Source organism: Ciona robusta, chromosome 6 (genome assembly GCF_009617815.1).
Source record: "Ciona robusta chromosome 6, ASM961781v2".
NCBI classification, from domain to species: Eukaryota; Metazoa; Chordata; class Ascidiacea; order Phlebobranchia; family Cionidae; genus Ciona; species Ciona robusta.
Genome location: NC_143240.1, coordinates 2,448,557 through 2,465,792, shown reverse-complemented (window position 1 = coordinate 2,465,792; position 17,236 = coordinate 2,448,557). Strand labels below are relative to the sequence as shown.

The 17,236-nt window shown below is 32.2% G+C and overlaps 2 protein-coding genes across 10 annotated transcripts in view; one reads left to right on the top strand and one right to left on the bottom strand.

Annotated features, from left to right (window-relative positions):
- Positions 1 to 7,818, top strand: part of LOC149734886 (uncharacterized) — a 33,884-nt gene extending 26,066 nt beyond the window's left edge. For 3 of the 9 annotated variants that reach the window (XM_089879480.1, XM_089879483.1, XM_089879485.1), the window contains 9 exons: positions 1,428 to 1,490; positions 3,528 to 3,598; positions 3,867 to 4,054; positions 4,364 to 4,459; positions 4,829 to 4,991; positions 5,319 to 5,387; positions 5,748 to 5,839; positions 6,120 to 6,328; positions 6,648 to 7,818. In XM_089879480.1, coding sequence (XP_089735606.1) covers positions 1,428 to 1,490; positions 3,528 to 3,598; positions 3,867 to 4,054; positions 4,364 to 4,459; positions 4,829 to 4,991; positions 5,319 to 5,387; positions 5,748 to 5,839; positions 6,120 to 6,328; positions 6,648 to 6,784 — 1,088 coding nt within the window. In that variant the 3' untranslated portion in view covers positions 6,785 to 7,818. Of the gene's footprint in view, positions 1 to 310; positions 410 to 624; positions 1,081 to 1,427; positions 1,491 to 1,757; positions 2,702 to 3,527; positions 3,599 to 3,866; positions 4,055 to 4,363; positions 4,460 to 4,828; positions 4,992 to 5,318; positions 5,388 to 5,747; positions 5,840 to 6,119; positions 6,329 to 6,647 lie in introns of those variants that run through there. The other 6 variants (XM_089879488.1, XM_089879487.1, XM_089879486.1 and 3 more) reach the window with 4 other exon arrangements.
- Positions 7,819 to 7,981: 163 nt separating this feature from the next.
- Positions 7,982 to 10,728, bottom strand: LOC149734885 (uncharacterized). Its single transcript, XM_089879527.1, has 3 exons — positions 10,481 to 10,728; positions 9,451 to 9,697; positions 7,982 to 8,239 (listed from the first exon to the last, which is right to left on the bottom strand). The coding sequence occupies exons 1-3, from the start codon at positions 10,724 to 10,726 to the stop codon at positions 8,115 to 8,117; spliced, it is 618 nt and encodes a 205-aa protein (XP_089735653.1). The 5' UTR covers positions 10,727 to 10,728; the 3' UTR covers positions 7,982 to 8,114.
- Positions 10,729 to 17,236: the final 6,508 nt, after the last annotated feature.

Here is a 17,236-nt window from a genome sequence, read left to right as displayed (position 1 = left end):
TTTTTGTAACTAACAACAACAAAAATGACTTTTTAGTTTTGCTAACAACTAAAACTTATTATAAACACAAAATCTCAATTTCTTAAAATTTCTTTCATTATTTACTTATGTTGATCTTAAAAACTTGACTCTTAGTTAAAAATAGTAAAAAAACTTGTTTCTTTTAAAACTTAATTCATTTATAACTAATTGGTTAAACAAGTTATAAAAATTCAAATCGCTTGTAAAAAAAAGATATTTTGGAAAAAATTAAAAATTTGATTTCAATTTTTGGAGTTGTAACATAACATATGGGGATCCAAATTCTTAGATGACGATGACAATCAGGAGTCGTCACAATACAACAACACCCCCGCTATACTGATCACTGATACAACTGAAACAGTGGAACCTACTGATCAGTCAGAAGGTTAAAAATAAATTAAATTTCCATTTTTATTAAAATTTTAGAATTAAACTATGTTAATTTTATATAGTTTTAGGTTCCGTTTAAAACATAAGGTCATTTTTTTAAAAGTTTTTCTTAGAAAAGCTTTTCCATAAATTTTACTTTCTCTAAAAAATTTGGGAGTTTTGTTAAGGCTTGTTTTCAAAGTTGTTCATCTAAAGTGTCAATCACTATAGAGCCTGCCACTGCCACCAAACACGTGCGTGTCATTCGCCGAAAAGGAAGTACTCGTCGTAAGCGCGAACCGAAGTCTGGGGAGGAGGGGGAAGCCCCAGATTCGGGATCAAAGGAGCCCCAAAAAGTGAAAAAAGTCGTAAGGAGGGTCAAAAAGCCAGAAGGTGATTCTGAAAATAAAGAGAAATCAGTGGCGCCGAAAAAGAAGAAAGTTGTGGTGAAGAAGAAGGTCAAACAAGAAGCAGAATAAATCTGGAAACACTGCTAAAGACACTCAGCATATACCCAAGAAAAAGAGATTTTTTGTTTTTTTGCTCAAAGGTCCTGATTTTAAAGTGAATACTTAATTTTTTAATGAAATGTAAAATTCTGGGTTGATTTTTGTAACTTATACATCGGAACTAAAAATTGTATAAAAAGTGATTTCTTTTGTATTAAATTTTTCTCTTTGATCTTAACTACAGTTGTGTTGTTTAAATATTTCTTTTGTGTGAGTGTCTTAGTGCAGAATATGGACAGTTTAACTGTAAATGTATTAAAGAATATGTTGTTTCAGAAATATAAAAGTTAGAAAAGTCAATATTTATATGCCAGGATATACAGATTTAGTAAACATGCTTTTTAACAACTTCTGGCACTTTTTTTGGCAAAACTTTGCTAAAATCTGTTGACACAGCACCATTTTTCTCAATTTTTCATAAGCAATTTGATCAGGTAATTTTTTAAATCACTTTAGAATTAATTAATGTTTGCACCGATTTTAAAATTTTTGTAAATTTTATTCGTTTTGTTTCGTTTTAAACAGATAAGGTGGAAGAATTATCGAGTGCTGTTCAGTTTTTGAAAACTGTAGATAAAGATCAAACAGGTAACCCGTAGCCAGCATGCTGTCTAACATACCGGTATAGTGTATGATAAATATCCGCCAAATTAAAAAATAACAAAATTAACAAAAGATAAAACTTTTGCAATAGTATTAAAAATTTGCTACAGTGCAATATTTAAAAGTAAAAAACAAAGCAATCTTAAAAATTAGCATATTTCTTTTACTTTTCCAATAAACCATTAGAAAGTAATTAAAATTTCCTGCAATTTAGCATGATATGCATGATTAGTAATCTAAAATAACACACAGACCTACATTTGCCAATAATAAAGTGCACCAAAGAAATTCTTGAAATAATTGACACTTTTCGTCACTCGGAGTGCTCTTGCATTGGCCGGCAGTTGTCACTAGAATTCGAAAAAAGTTCAGACAAAAATGCAGTTCTAAAAAAAGTCCTAAAAATGATGAGTCACCCTGAAGATGCTGAATCACCCGTTTATTCTGAGATTTCCGAAAATGAAATGAAACTTGTCACTATGAAGCAAATTAACCAATCAGAAGCCTTGAAACCAGCCCCAGTGAAGCATGACGAGTCATGTGACCAGTTCCGTCCAATCTTAGAAGCCTTGTTAATTTCTGACAAAAAAGAACCAGAAAATTTCGAAAATGAGACTAGTTTTTCGTCTAAAACAGCTCATAATCCAACTGTGACTGCAATTTTGCCAAATAAGATTTCCAGCAGCAATAGGATAAAATAATTTTCATTTTCTCAAAATCTTCCAAGTTTTGTTGTGGCAGTTTAATCTTTTTTATTATATTTAACAATTCATTATAAAGTTATAAAACAAAAGGTATATAACAAGGTATGTAACACGTTCCAGCAACTTATAAAACAAAGATTTTGTGCGTTTCACTATAGAATACCAAAGAAACTTTTTTGTCACTATTTTAAACAGTTTCCACTTTTTCCAAAGTTATACAACACTTTGAGAATCGCTATTCTAATTCATATTTTTACAATTTTGTGCAATGCTTTGCATAGCCAATCATTTTTTCATGTAATGTTTAAATTTGACAATCACTTTACCATTCCAGGCAAAATCTTTTGTCTTTTTGTGTTTCTGTGCCTTTTAAAAAGTTGCTAAAAGTGCAATATGTTTTATTTACTAATATTAATGGTTTTAAAATTCAGGTGTGCCTCTTATGTTGTATGCAGAAAACAGTTGCAATATTAATAAAGATTAAGTAACTTACATTTTGACTTTATACACATATGCACATGTTCAACTATACTCAAATATTTTGTACAAAAATTTGTAAAAATGTTAGTATTTTTATATTTATAAATAATCCTTTTTGGTTTATGTGGTTAATTTAAACAGATTGATGAATGGATTGTGATAGTTTTTGTGTTCGTGCTTTAGTTTTGCACATTTTTTTAATCTGTTGTGTGTTTGTAGAATATAAAAAACACAATGTTTTATTTACTTTATTCTAACCAGTATTTAACAATAACACCACTGTTTTATCACCTAACTATTTTGCTTGTGCATGGTAAGCTTGAACTGCAAACACATATTGCACAAAACAAAGTATTTTCAAATCTAAGTTCTCCTACTTTGCATGTTGATGGCAAGTCTACACAAATTATGCATGCTAGCACTTTATATCTGCATATACTTGCATTTACTAATTGACTCCAATTTGCATGCTGCTTTAAATGGCTTAAAGTTGAGGTAAGATATTTCTGTAATTTGCATTTTTCTATATTTTAACTTTTTGTAAGTTACAGTAAGGGTAGCCATGTTTCTGACATGGCCTGGCAAAAACGACTAATGTATTAACTGTTTAAATATAATGTTTTTCAAGATTATATTTAAAATTGTGTATTTTTGTTAATATAAATTGTATTTTTTGTTTAACATAAGTTCTGGACTTTTACAAACAAGTGTAAACTTATTAATTATTCATTAAACACATAAATTAATAGCATAGTGATAAAGTAAAATGTGTCTACAAAATCTGATATTTTTAAGCTAAAGGTTTATAAATTTTATTAAAGTTTGAATTTTTTTGCAGGAAGTTTAAAAAAGAAAAAAACTTCATTGGGAGGAAGTTTAAAAAATCTGACGAGCGTTTCAAAGTTATCGGTAAACCTATTTTGCTATATTTATGATTATTTAGCTTGACAATGACCATGAGGTGTATGAATACATCATGTGTTTCTGGTGTATAAGAAGACACCCATGTTATAACTTGACAATAAGCATGAGCTGTATGAATACATCATGTGTGTCTGGTGTATAAGAAGACGCCAATGTTAAAACTTGACAGTGAGCATAAGAGATATTGGTATTCTATATTCAATATATAGTATATACACCCATGTTATAACTTACAAAATATCAATTTTCACAGAAAAGTCGTGAAAGTTTGGGCAGCACATGGAGTGTGTACAGTGGAACAAGTGCTTTTGCTCAATCAATAGATGTTACTGGTAGTGTTGAGTTTGGAATGAAATATTCGCACAAAACAGGATCACTAAATATTAATATAGTAGGCTGTAGTGACTTGGCTGCTGTTGATGACAAAAAGTTAAGCAATCCGTAAGTCAAAAAGTTTACTGATAATTTATTTTGAAATTTGGCATGGTTTTAAAATCTTTAAGTAATTTGTTAGTTTGCTGTTTGTTTATTTTTGGAAAATTTGTTTTGTTGGAAATTAGTGAGGTTTTAAAACGGGATAAATATTTCAACACATGTTAACTTTATAGGGAGCATGAGGTGTATGAATACATCATGTGTGTCTGGTGCATTAGAAGACACCCATGTTATAACTTGACAGTGAGCATGAGGTTTATAGATATTAAAATGCTAGTCTATCCAAAGTATGTTACTAACAGAGTTGTTCCACAGTTATGTGAAGACATATTTGCTCCCGGACAAACAAAGTAAACGAAAAACCAAAGCAAAGAAGAAAACAATTAATCCAGTTTATAACGAAACTTTAAAGTAAGTTTTCTACTAAACATACTTAGCCTTATAAAAGACTTGTCTTATATTAACAACTATGATTTGTACTTGTCTATATAGATTTTAGCTTATTTATACCATTTTTCCAAGTATTTCGCTATAACAGCTATATATATTGAATTTTATTTATTTATCCTCTTGTGGCAGGGCAATGACAGTCGTTATAACACAGGTGTTTTGTTTCATACGCCTTGTGCAAGTTTACGAGTCACCATGTATGTAACTTTATGGGTGATAATTAGTTGTCAATTTTTTCTAGTGTATGGCTTACAATTTAGACAACCCATAATGTACCACAAGGTTGGGAGCAAGAGTTGTGGGGGTTATACATTAACATTATATATTCAGATACATTATTCCGGAGTCTGAACTGTCAACACGTACATTAAACGTAGCTGTATGGCATGACAAAGTTGGAGTGAATGTATTTCTTGGAGAAGTTAATCTCGAGTTGAATTTTGTCGATTTTTCTGACCCACGACAATCAGATGTCTATGTGTTACAACCAAAAGTAGGTTTAGTTTTAAACTGAGTTTTGTTTTGACCTGACAGTGAGCACAATGTGTATGAATATACTATGTGTATCTGGTGTATAAGAAGACACCCATTTTATAACTCGACAGTGAGAATAAGGTGTATGAATACAACATGTGTGTCTGGTGTATAAGAAGACACCCATGTTATAACTCAACAGTGAGCATGAGGTGTATGAATACAACATGTGTGTCTGGCGTATAAGAAGACACCCGTGTTATAACATAACAGTAAGCATGAGGTGTTTAAATACAACCTATATCTCATATACAACATAATAAAACTTTTGTTACCATTTATACAGGTGGCATTCACAGACTTTCATTCCAACACATACAATGGAGACATGAGCATAGCATTACGTTATATACAGGTACCTATGCAACAAAATTGATTTTAAATTGTATCTTTGCTTTTACCCAGTTGCATATGTACTTAAGCAAATGAGGAAATTATGTTTTCTCAATATACTAAAAAGATACTTACCTGATACCATTGTGGGCGTATGTGTCCTTGAGCAAGACACTTAACAATGTCTGCTTCAACCCATTGGTCACTAGTGGGTTGTCCAAATTGTCAGCCACACAGAAATAACAATCACCCAAAAAGTTATAAATGTGGTAACTTGTAATCGGGCACGAGGTGTATGAAACAGAACACTTGTGTTATAACATATGCCCCATAACAAAAATAGGTGACATTTGATAAAACTATAGTTACTCTGTTTTTTCAGGGCAGGGAAAAATTTGGTCAGTTGGAGATAGTTGTACAAGGTGTTCGTAATCTACCCACTGCTGCTGATAAATCAAATATTTTTGTTAAAGGGTAAGTTCCATATGCTAAAAAAATCAGATATATCCTGTAAAACTATTTGTTTTAGATGTAAATGTTACTTTGTGCAGTATAATTTTGTTGTTTTTATATTGTAATTTAATTGAAAAATCTTTAAAAATCATTTATTTACTCTTTTATTTCTTATAAAAAATATTTTTTGTAATGGTACGCTACATATTTTCTTGTTGTTTTTTCTTAGAAAATATAAAAACAACATTTGAAAAAAATTAATATTTACTGTTTTATTTTTAATAAAAATATACTTTTTTAGATACTTTTTGCCGGATAAAGCCAGAGCAACCAAACAGAAAACTCCGCTGTCACAAAGTTCCTCCAATGTACAGTTTGACCACCAGTTTGTTTACACCAAAGTAGCTTCTGATGAATTATCCCAACGTTGTGTTGAAATCACAGTATGGAAGGAAGGCTTGATTGGTCCCAATAAACTTTTGGGAGCAGTTAGACTGAGTACTGGTACAGGTATGTAAAGATTTATTTGTTATGTTACTAAAATATACATTAGAACTTATATGTTTACCTTTTCAATAAATTTATTTGCATTTTCATTGAAATTTATACAGTTTTATTTATTCTTCAATGCATTTTGCTACAAAAGAACATTTTACATTTCTTGTCCTTTATATTACAGTTGGTGTTTTTACATTCTCCAATATTATTTTTATTATATTACACATCTGTTTTGTTGTATATTGCATTTATTTGCATATGATTTTATTATTTTTTAAAAATATAATGTGTATCCTCATATTACATATTAAAATACTTTAAACATGTACAGGCCAAAGTTTTGGTGATAATGTCCATTGGATGGATTCAACCACAGAAGAAATTCAACTGTGGCAAAAAATGTTCGATAATTTCGGTTCCTGGTCAGAAGGGACAATTACATTACGAAACATTAAACCAGCGACATAAACTCCAAAAGATACAATTTTTATGAACATTTACCATTTTTACACAGAAATTTTGAACTCCGTTTCCAATATGTGTTAAAATCATTAATTTTCTAAAACCATAAAACGTCTTGAAAATTCTTTTGTTTAAAAACCATTTTTTTTATTTTTAAATTGTAAAATCGGTTTGTAACAAAAAAATGTTATTATATAGTACTGTAATGTAATGCTTATTATTGTTGCAATAGCTGACCACTATTATAGTACATTTTATAGAGCTTGAGTGCTATATATAGTACTGTGGGGTAAGATGGATACCGTTAGAACATAATATCCCATATTTCTTAATCGTGTCTTAACAATTACCAACGCTCTTTACAGTCGTACGGATACGGTTTTATAATTCACTTCAAAATTCTTTGTTTACAACCAAATGGGGCAATAAAAGAGAATGAAAACATGGACCATCTTACCCCAACCTACTATATATTATTACTATTGTCCAGTAATTACTGTATATCCGAATCTGTAGCACTTTAGCTGTATCTTTTTTGCACATGTAAAAACGCAGCACACATTTTGTTTTATATTTAAACCATTTATTTTATAACATCTTAATTTGATGTTATTAATATTAATTGTAAATAGTAAGTTTCGTTAGCTTATGTCTTCATTTACCACAATATGTGTTTAATTTGTAAACTAGCTGAGTTAAACATCTGAAATATTCAAGTTTAGGTTAAGAAATACTGTTCTATTAGTTCAGAAACTTTTTAAAAAAATTGTGCTCGTAATTTTGTGTTGTGTTTAATGAGGGTAAGATGGTCTATATTTTATTCTTTTTTATCAAACCATCTCACCCCACAATACTGTATATTTTTGCTTAACTTAATTTCGTTTTTTTGCTTGATTTTGCACAGTAGCATATTTTACCGACGTTTATAGCTGCGTACTTATAATACTCTATATCTAAACCTGCTAAATTTACATATTCGTATTCCAGCGTTCCAATGTAATTTGCCGAAATCATTCGCCGAAATAAAACAAATTCTGCCATTTCAGGATTTAAAAATTATATTAATAAGGTAAAATATTTATCTAAGAATAGACTGTACTAAAGTTGATTTTTGTCTGTTACGAATTTCTTAGCCCTTGATCCTGACTGTTAAAATTTGTTACGAGAATCGTTCAACTTCATGAGCATTAGATGACGGTCAGATTCTGCCATTTAGGAAACATTTATTCGCACAACGTTACACTTAAAACGACTGGAAATTTCACTACCATTTTCAAAAGACAGTCGAATTGGAAAATACAGTAAGTACATTAGTCGTCGTGTGTTATACAATGTATTAATACATGTCTTGTAAAAGATGCGAAATTCTGTTTACAAGTGCAGTTTGATCTTGAAAAACTTCTTTGTGTGATGGAATGTCTTGTTCTTTGTAACTGCAGCTAACTTGAGGCCGGCATCGATCTAAAAAATAAAATACTTTAATTTTATTTTTAACTTTTAAATGACATAAGTGATAACTCGTAAGCGGGTACAAAGTGTATGAAACAGAAACCCGTGTTATAGCGACTGTCATTGCCCGCCGCGCGAGAATAATAAGACTATAGTTGCATTCAACCAATTTCGTCTACTGTAACAAGGCTTTACAATTTATCAGCCTAATTCGTCTCAGGCGCTTTTGATTTTCTGTGGGGCACAATTTTAATCAGCGAACACGTTTCAGCTGCGTCCCTTCCGTACAGTCGGACAAGTCATTCTAGCAGAATGTGTTTAGGTTGTTTATAGTATAGCTGAGTAAGATGGTTATATAAATGTACAGTACAGTATTAGATATCTTTTGGAAATTTGCTTTTGCTGATCACCATTATAAAAGTAAGTCTGAATTGTAGGTTTAAATATAACGCGTGTATATTATTTTATTACTTATGTAATCTGTTACGCACTACGTTCGGATTTATGTAACTTCCTTGGTATATGCCTGTACTTTAAGTCTGCCGACAGAGTGGTTTATTCAGGATTACTATGTAGCGCTTTTGCGAAACTGCCGCGGTATAATTAAACCCATATTTCGAAGCGTATGTAATGTTGTATAGGTGGCGTTTTGTCGTTACGGTTGCCATCAGACTATAGTACACAGCAAGTATCGTCTTGATTATATCAGAATCGTTTGAGTTTGGCAAAGTTTCGAAGCGAGCCACCGTATATTTATGAGCATATATTTCAGCGCGTATGTTTTGGAAAAAACGTTTTTTTTATAGGCCTAAACAGAACTTGTGTGTTTTGTTTTATAGCAATTAACTATATACCTTGTTCGTGTTGGCTGTCTCTTCGCATTTTTTATGAATATGATATCGCATTCTACAGCGTTAAACATTCGATTTTGAATGCTTTGCGTTAATTTATACCGTTAAATATAATGTTTAGGTTAAGACCAAAATCGTTTAGCGTCGTAAAAAAGTGGTTAGCGCGTCTGCCTCTAGCCCAAATTTAACACGTTCGCGGCTCGACGCTGTAAAACTAAACACCGACTTCTGTTGCTTCGCCACGACTATGAATAAATAAGTTACATTCATTCATATAATTTCACGAGGTGTATGAAACGGAACACCCGTGTTATTGCCTCGCCACACGAGGACCAATAAGTTACATTTATTCATTAAACATTAAAAACCTACCCCAAGAACAGCACACGCCAACTTTGATACAATATCTCCGTTTTTGTGGCGCTCCTCTGCTACTAATCTCAACGAATTCATGCAGAATCCTTTGCACTTGTTGTAAGACACCACTGCTTAAAAACCGGTGTTGTAATTCAGTTGCTGAAACTGCACATATGACTTGACCATCGTCGGTCTCCTGGCAGCATATTTTCTGCCCGCTAAACTTGCATTCGTTACCGGTGTTGCTTTCGTCTTTATTGCACTGCGAAGACATTAGTATTTGATATTTTGAATGCTAAAAAAATCATATATATTTATGCATATATAGTATTGTTGAGTATATGATGGATACCGTAAGCTCATAATCTCTAATATTTTCATATCGTGTTTTTATTAAAAATTATCATCGATTTTTTAGAGCCGTCAAGATACGGTAATATAATTATGTAAACATTCTTTGATTATTACCGAATGGGACGATAAAATAAAATGAAAGAGCCATGTTAAATTCGTGTCTAGGTAACCCTATACGCTTGTTGATATTAGGAAAATTAATAATTCATTACTTTATAAATAAATTTGTTTGCACGTATATAAGCTAAATAGTGGTTTTCTATATTCGTACACCTTTGAGGCATATATAGGTTATATGAGCTTATACACTCCTTGTAGGATTGGTTTTATTAAAAACTGTTTCAATGTACAGTAGGGTGGGAGAAGATGGGACACCTTTTCATTCTATTTTCTCGTCCCATTTGGTAGTAAACAAAGAACATTCAAAGAATTATTAAACCGTATCCTCACGAATCCAATAAACCGTTGTTAATTGTTAAAAAAACAATCAAGATATTTAGATATTATGTGCTAAAGGTGTCCCGTTTCCCCCCAACCTATACTATATAGTAGGTTGGGATAGGTGTTTTCATTCTTTTTTCTCTTAGTAGTAAACAAAGGATGCTTACAGAACTGTATACCCGTATCCTCATGACGCTTAAATAACATCAGTTTTTAAATTACAATTTATAGAAAAACAAAAAAAATAAACCTGAAATGGTCTGTTATCCAAAAATTCTGGCAATTCCTGAAAAAGTTGTTTTCTTGGGTCCGTGATCTCTTGCCCCCTCTTGCGGTACCAATCCATGTTAGAGCAGTCCCGGAAAAAACACGCGTCCAAAATTATAGAATTTGCCAACAATATTAGAATGATTGAAAACTGTCTGTACATTTTATTGTTTTTTTTGTGAAATCTATACAGTCTGTATCTTCTGAAATACAGATTAGATAAAAACATTTTGCGATAACAAGACAAAGAACATAACATAAATTGTATTTATCTCTTTAAATCCAGTAACGAAAACTAGATTAAAATTAAATTAAATAAAACAGCGAAGAGAAGGGAATTAGCAGTCAAACGACAGTCGTTAAAACTTCTTTAGGGGTAAAAAACTTTGGTAAAGGTGTTAAATAAAAGCGTGGTTGCCAATTTAAGTACATTTCCCGAATTCATGAAAAAAGTTACAACAAGTTTTAAGCTATAGTTACATTTATAGCTTTATCTGCGCTTTAATACTTATAATATTTCAGGCCATTCCTTTACTGTATAGACCATTAGAGAGAAATACCGTGAACTGTGTCACATTGTTTCATGCACTACACGCATATTATATACATTTGCGCTTATTAATTTTGGCAGCATGCCAGAATTACTTACACGCTGCGGTATATATTACATTTGTTGACTAATAATACACCATGTGTGTCTAGTGTGTAAGAAAGCATCCATGTTATAACTCGACAGTGAAAAAAAGCTTTATCCCAGCGGTAAGCATACAACATGCAAAAATCGGATAAAAGGTATTAGCGAAAATTTTGCAAGTACATTCTAAACACTGTATCGTCACGATTGCCACAGAGGCGATGTAATATTCGTATAACACATGTACTACATTGTGCGAATCGCTTTTCCGCTTCTAAGACTCTTTAATAATTAATACTCCCGCAAACGAACTGTTGGTGAAAACGCAATTGTTTAAGATTTTTCCGATTTAGGCACATTTTGCTTTTTGGGGTAAGAATGTGAAGGTTTTTATTTCTCTTTTATCGTCCCATTTGGTAGTAAACAAATAATATTAACATAATTATATAACCGCATCCTCATGAGGGTAAAATATTGTTGTTATTAATTGTTAAATACTATTTCCTAACGCTGATCATCTTTTCCTACAGTACCATATATGATATAGGAAGACCTTTATAATATCCAAATATCCTGATCGTGTTATGATAAGCATATAGTCTATGGGAGTTATGAGGATACGGTTTTATAATTCTTTGAATGTTCTTTGTTTACTACCAAATGGGACGATAAAATAGAATGAAAGATGTCCCATCTTCTCCCACCCTACTATGCATGTTTATTTACGTAACTAAACAAAACGACTCTAATATTTTTGATCACTTTTAAACGATTTTCCAGTCAAAGAGATAAACCAAAAGACCGCTGATTTTATCGAAAGCATTGATTAAATTAATTATGTACAGCATCGCGGTTGGATCGATTGCTTCCTAGTTTGAGATGAAATTAATTATCACACTTATAGGCCTCGAACCCGTAACCCCTATTGCTCAAATTTTACACAGTGGGGTGGGGGGAGATGGGACACCTTTATCGCATAGTATCCAGATATCCTGATCACCTTTTAAACGATTAACAACGGTGTGTGAGATTCGTCAGAATACAGTTTTAGAATTCCTTGAATGCTCTTTGATTACTACGAAATGGGAAGAGAAAATAGAAATGAAAAGGTGTTTATCTTTCCCCACTACTATTCTTTTTGCCGGTAATTTACGTCTACTCCTTGTTTAAATTACTATGGCCTTCGTTTCGTACTTACATAGTAAAAATACAATTATATAAAAACCATTAATATTTATATATTTAATACTTATAGATATAGCTGACTTAAATGTTTCCGTAAACATATTTCACTACACTACTAGAGTATAAAACTGAAAAGCTCCATATAGCGATTTAATTTTTAATGAGAATTAGCGAAAATGTACACGACTTTATACGATAATCAAATTTCCAAAAATTTTAATAATTCAATTAAATTCTGTGTGAAATTTTACATCGCTGTTACACATGCCAAATTTTCATTTGAAAATTCGAAAGTTTGCATTGATTTAAATACATTAACGCTTCGTTTATGACATATGCATTGCACTTATAGCGTCAGAATGCCAGTAATTTGACTACCTTCGCAGGGATCTGGTATTTGAATAAAGTTAATTATAAAATTATTTATAATCGCTTTAATGGGGATAATTTAAATGATTGCCTTTAGAAAGCGACCGAGTTATTTATTAATCGCAACTGGTCAATCCAGTGATCACTTATTTTCCACAAATTTACATACACGGTAACTTATGAGCGGGCATGTGGTGTATAAAACAGAAACCATGTTATAAAGGCTGTCGTTTTTCGGCCATACAAGGATAAAAAGTTACATTCATTCATCCGTATTTAATATAAACTTTGTCAGTTCAGAAAGACGTTAAAATACATTTCGTAGCGTGTTTTAAAACATATAGCATGTTTTTATTACAACAAGTTAAATAGGTTGCTTTGTCCACTTTTAAATGCCGAAACAAAAAGTATGGGCGCTTCACAAAACTGTCGAATAAAAATTAACTGCGGCATGTTTTAGTCGCTACCCACCATTAGGACGCTGTTGCGAAGCTCGATAAATATTTTTGCGTAATCTAAAAGATTGCAATAAAATTATAGTACTGTGGGGTAAGATGGACACCGTTAGCACATAACGCATTCCTAATTGTGTTTAATATACCAACGCTTTGGAGCTGTAAAGATACGATTAAATAATTTTATAAATATTCTTCGTTTACTTCCATGACAATAAAAAAAGAATAAAACGTGGACCATCTTATATCCCGGCCTACTATATTTCCTTTTTGGTTATTCTAATTCAAGATCTATAGTCCTAAAAATACAACTCTGAATGCAATTGCAATTCAATAAAACAAACTGTAAACATATGAATGAGACCTGAGATTTAGGCCCCAAGCTCCAGTCTTACAAGCCTTTATAATTTCAATTCAATAAAAAAATCGCGCCTCGTCTAAAACACACTGTCTTATCGCTCAAATAACTGACGCGTATACGCCTAACCTGGGCCCCAGTTTCTATATAAACCCCTTAACGTAGAGAAAAAGGCAAGTAGCATTCGCTGACGGAATCCGTGTGCATTATTTATAAAGCCCAAGATTTTTAGGGATAAATACATTTTGTGAAAAGATATTGTCTCATGCGGGTTTTTGGTCTAATCCTGAAAATTTTATTTTGTTCACTTTTGTCTGGTCTTAACAGACGCACGTGCGCTTTTAAGATCTACAGTTAATAAAACTATTTTTGTTTTAATTATTTATTTTAAATTTCCATTTTTGTTTCGGTCGCTCTGTGGAGTCATCGCCGTAAGGTCTGTGACGTCATAAAGGTGTGATTTAGATTAGAGAAAGTCGCCGTGACGTAACCATGACGTCATCATACGCAATTTTCTAAAAAAAAGTTTTTAACGAATTTCAAAATAATTTTTGCTGTTTTTGAAAAAACGCTTGCGTGTAAAATCGCATTTAGGTATTTCGTGAAACGACTGTTTAAAAAATCGCCGTTTTCGAGTGACAGCAGACATTTAATAAACTTATGTTTAGACTGCTGTAACCACACGAATCAAACATGCATTTTTGATGGTGCATAAGCACTGAGGGCTTAGGCCCGCAGCCAAAGCGGTGCTGGTTCCCACTTGCGGTGCATATCATTGCTATTTCGTATAGACTGTGTGACTTTTGGGGGGTTTTGTGTGGTTTACTTGCGACGTCGGCAGGGACAAATCGGACTTTCTTCCATAAATATTAATACTGTATGTGCGTGGATTTAAACACTGTGTCGTGTCAGAGACTAACGCGTGATCAGTCTTTTTAAAAGCTGGTATTTTTATCTAGGCGGTCATCGCATTTTATTATATAAGGCTGAGGTGCTACAGCAACGAACAACTGCTGGATTTTGATAAACAAATTAATGTAACTTATTTATCCTCTCATGGCGGGTCAACGACAGTCGTTATAACACGGGTGTTTTGTTTCATATACCCGTGTCCGCTTTTGAGTTACCACATGTGTAACTTTGTGAGTGATTAAGTGTCATTGCGAAAGGACACAAACGGCATTCTATATCACTATGGGTAAGGTCTTACGTCAAGTCACGTTAACCAGTTCATTTATTACTAATCGCCCCGTAAACCAACTCAAACTGATATTTTTATTATTTCAGTACGGCTAAGAAGTTCTATTCGAGATAACAAAAAAAAACACGCTAAAAAACCGTAGTCTATATATAAATGTTGATAGTATTATAAAAATCAACAGTAAAATCTGAAACACAAAACGTGCTAGCTGCTATACAGTAAATATATGGTCTGTAGGTACATAGAAAAATCCAAACACCCATATACAAATCACTTAATTACATAAACGGTCTCGCTTAACCCCAAACCGCAGCGTTTCCGCGTTTACGAAATGAATATGCTATCCTCTTGGAGGATAAATAATATATGGCCATTCTCTAATCTGTTTCTTTTTCTTTAAATCTGTTTTAATTCTTCCAAATTGTTCTTTTTTATTGTAAATAAAGAATATTTACAGAATGATATATAACTGTCTCCTTAGGACTCCTAAAAAGCTTTGTAAATAGTTAAAACACGAGTAGGAAATATGGGATATTATATGCTGACGATATCCATCTTGCCCCAACCTGTATTGTAAACTCTGAATTTTTTCTGACATTTGTATGGCAACTTCTACATTGTTACGTACTTGTATAAACATAAATATCTCTAATATACGTATAGTATGTTAAGCAACGCTATATATAAGCTGGGAACAGCTTACATTCAAGTAGAAATCAATATGTTTATTTACCTATATACATTAAACTAAAGAAAAGGTTCTTAATATTTTAAACTGCTGTAATTTACTTTGCTGTTGTTTCTACGTATAAAAGGAGCCCGAATTCTCATTAAGATCACTGTGAGGGAAGATGGGACACCTTTAGCACATAATATCCAAATATCCTGATCGTGTTTTAAACAATTCACATCGGTCTATGGGAGTCGTGAGGATACGGATTTATAATTCTTAGACTGTTCTTCATCTACTACCAATTGGACGGGAAAATAGAATAAAAAGGTGTCCCATCTTTCCCCACCCTACTGTATGTCGTAGCAATAACAGGGAAACTTCTAAAAGATATATATATTTTATAGTTTATCTTTTTTTGACATTTGCGGATAAAACTTCGCAGCAAAAGCCAACAAAATGGTTGACTCTATTGTAGTTTTACGATTTGTAAATTTACTGAAATTACTTTTAACGCGTACGAAGATTAACACGCTTTAATCTTAAACAACCGCTAGAGCGAACATATAATAATTGTATTCTAAACGCACGGAACTAAAACCAATATTTAAATGTAAAATATACGACAAACAAAAAGCTCTGTTTTTATGTTTTCAATCAAATCAGATAAAACACATAACATAAATTTTAATATAGCGAAGAACAGATTAAACAGCCAAAAGAAGAGATTTAGCAAGAAAACGACAGGCAATTTAAACACGCTAGGGGTAAAACTACTTTAAGTATAAAAAAGCGCATAATTAAAGCGAGGAAGCTAAACCAGCTTATCTTAATATCTAGCCTAGCCTTTCCTACACGGCGCTTTGGGCCTCTGAAAATTTTATAACCTCAACACTTATAGTAACGAATTTTGCGGTGTACGATACTACAAAGATGCGGTCCCGGCCGTCTAATTTTTTTACAGACTATGCCAAGACACTGCCGTTTGTACCGTTGTAATTCTAGAATAATGCATTGAATGATTAGCGGGGTTATACTATTAAGTATCTAGGCACGTGGGTACTAACATAGAATTGGTATACTGCGTAATAAATTCACAAGCATTACAAATACATCAGGTCCTGGTCTTATAACACGACCAGAAGGTTCCACGCGCTAATAAAGCCGCGTAATTTCAAATTATCTCCGGGTTTTGTGTAGCGGTTTAAGACGCTGTATTGACGACTAGGTTATATGAGTAGCTTATTAATTATGCATATATCGGCCAAACAATGTGTATAGTACGAGAGATTTTCCCCGTCCAATATCACATGTCAATCAAATATATATTGTAATACGGATTTGATCATATATATTTTTAGTGTGTACGTGACATACGTTTTTAATGAATGAATGTTATGTTATATGAATATAAATTACAAGTAATTTTGTCGGGACTAACAGAACGTTCGTTCTAAAAGGACTATGTATATACTATGTATGCATTGAATCTTAAATAAGCACATTAAAATATTGAAATATTATTTGTCTTTTGAAATTTTTTATAAGAAAAACGTGCATTTATTCCTTTTTTGGTGAATATAACTTTATATAGTCAGCAAAAAAGTGTTTACTAATCACCCATTGAAAACGAAAGCACGACACGACTAAACAGAAACTTTATAAATATCTTTAACCCTTTAACTGCCGCCTATTTTTTCAAAATTTTTAATTTTTGACCAGGTATCATCTAATTGGATTTTGTAGCCAAACTATAGCAGTTAGAGCAAAACATGCTATAGAAAGTTTGAAGAGTATAAAATTCTCTTTAACTTCATATTTTTAATTTTTTGATGACGTCATCAAAATAACGATGACGTCATAATGA

Excerpts from the sequence above, each read along its gene's own strand:
- LOC149734885 (XM_089879527.1), bottom strand. The coding sequence starts at position 10,726 with ATGTTTTTATCTAATCTGTATTTCAGAAGATACAGACTGTATAGATTT. Across the intron at positions 9,698-10,480 it reads TGGATAACAGACCATTTCAG|TGCAATAAAGACGAAAGCAA; the intron begins GTTTATTTTTTT and ends ATGTCTTCGCAG. Across the intron at positions 8,240-9,450 it reads TGGCGTGTGCTGTTCTTGGG|ATCGATGCCGGCCTCAAGTT; the intron begins GTAGGTTTTTAA and ends TTTATTTTTTAG.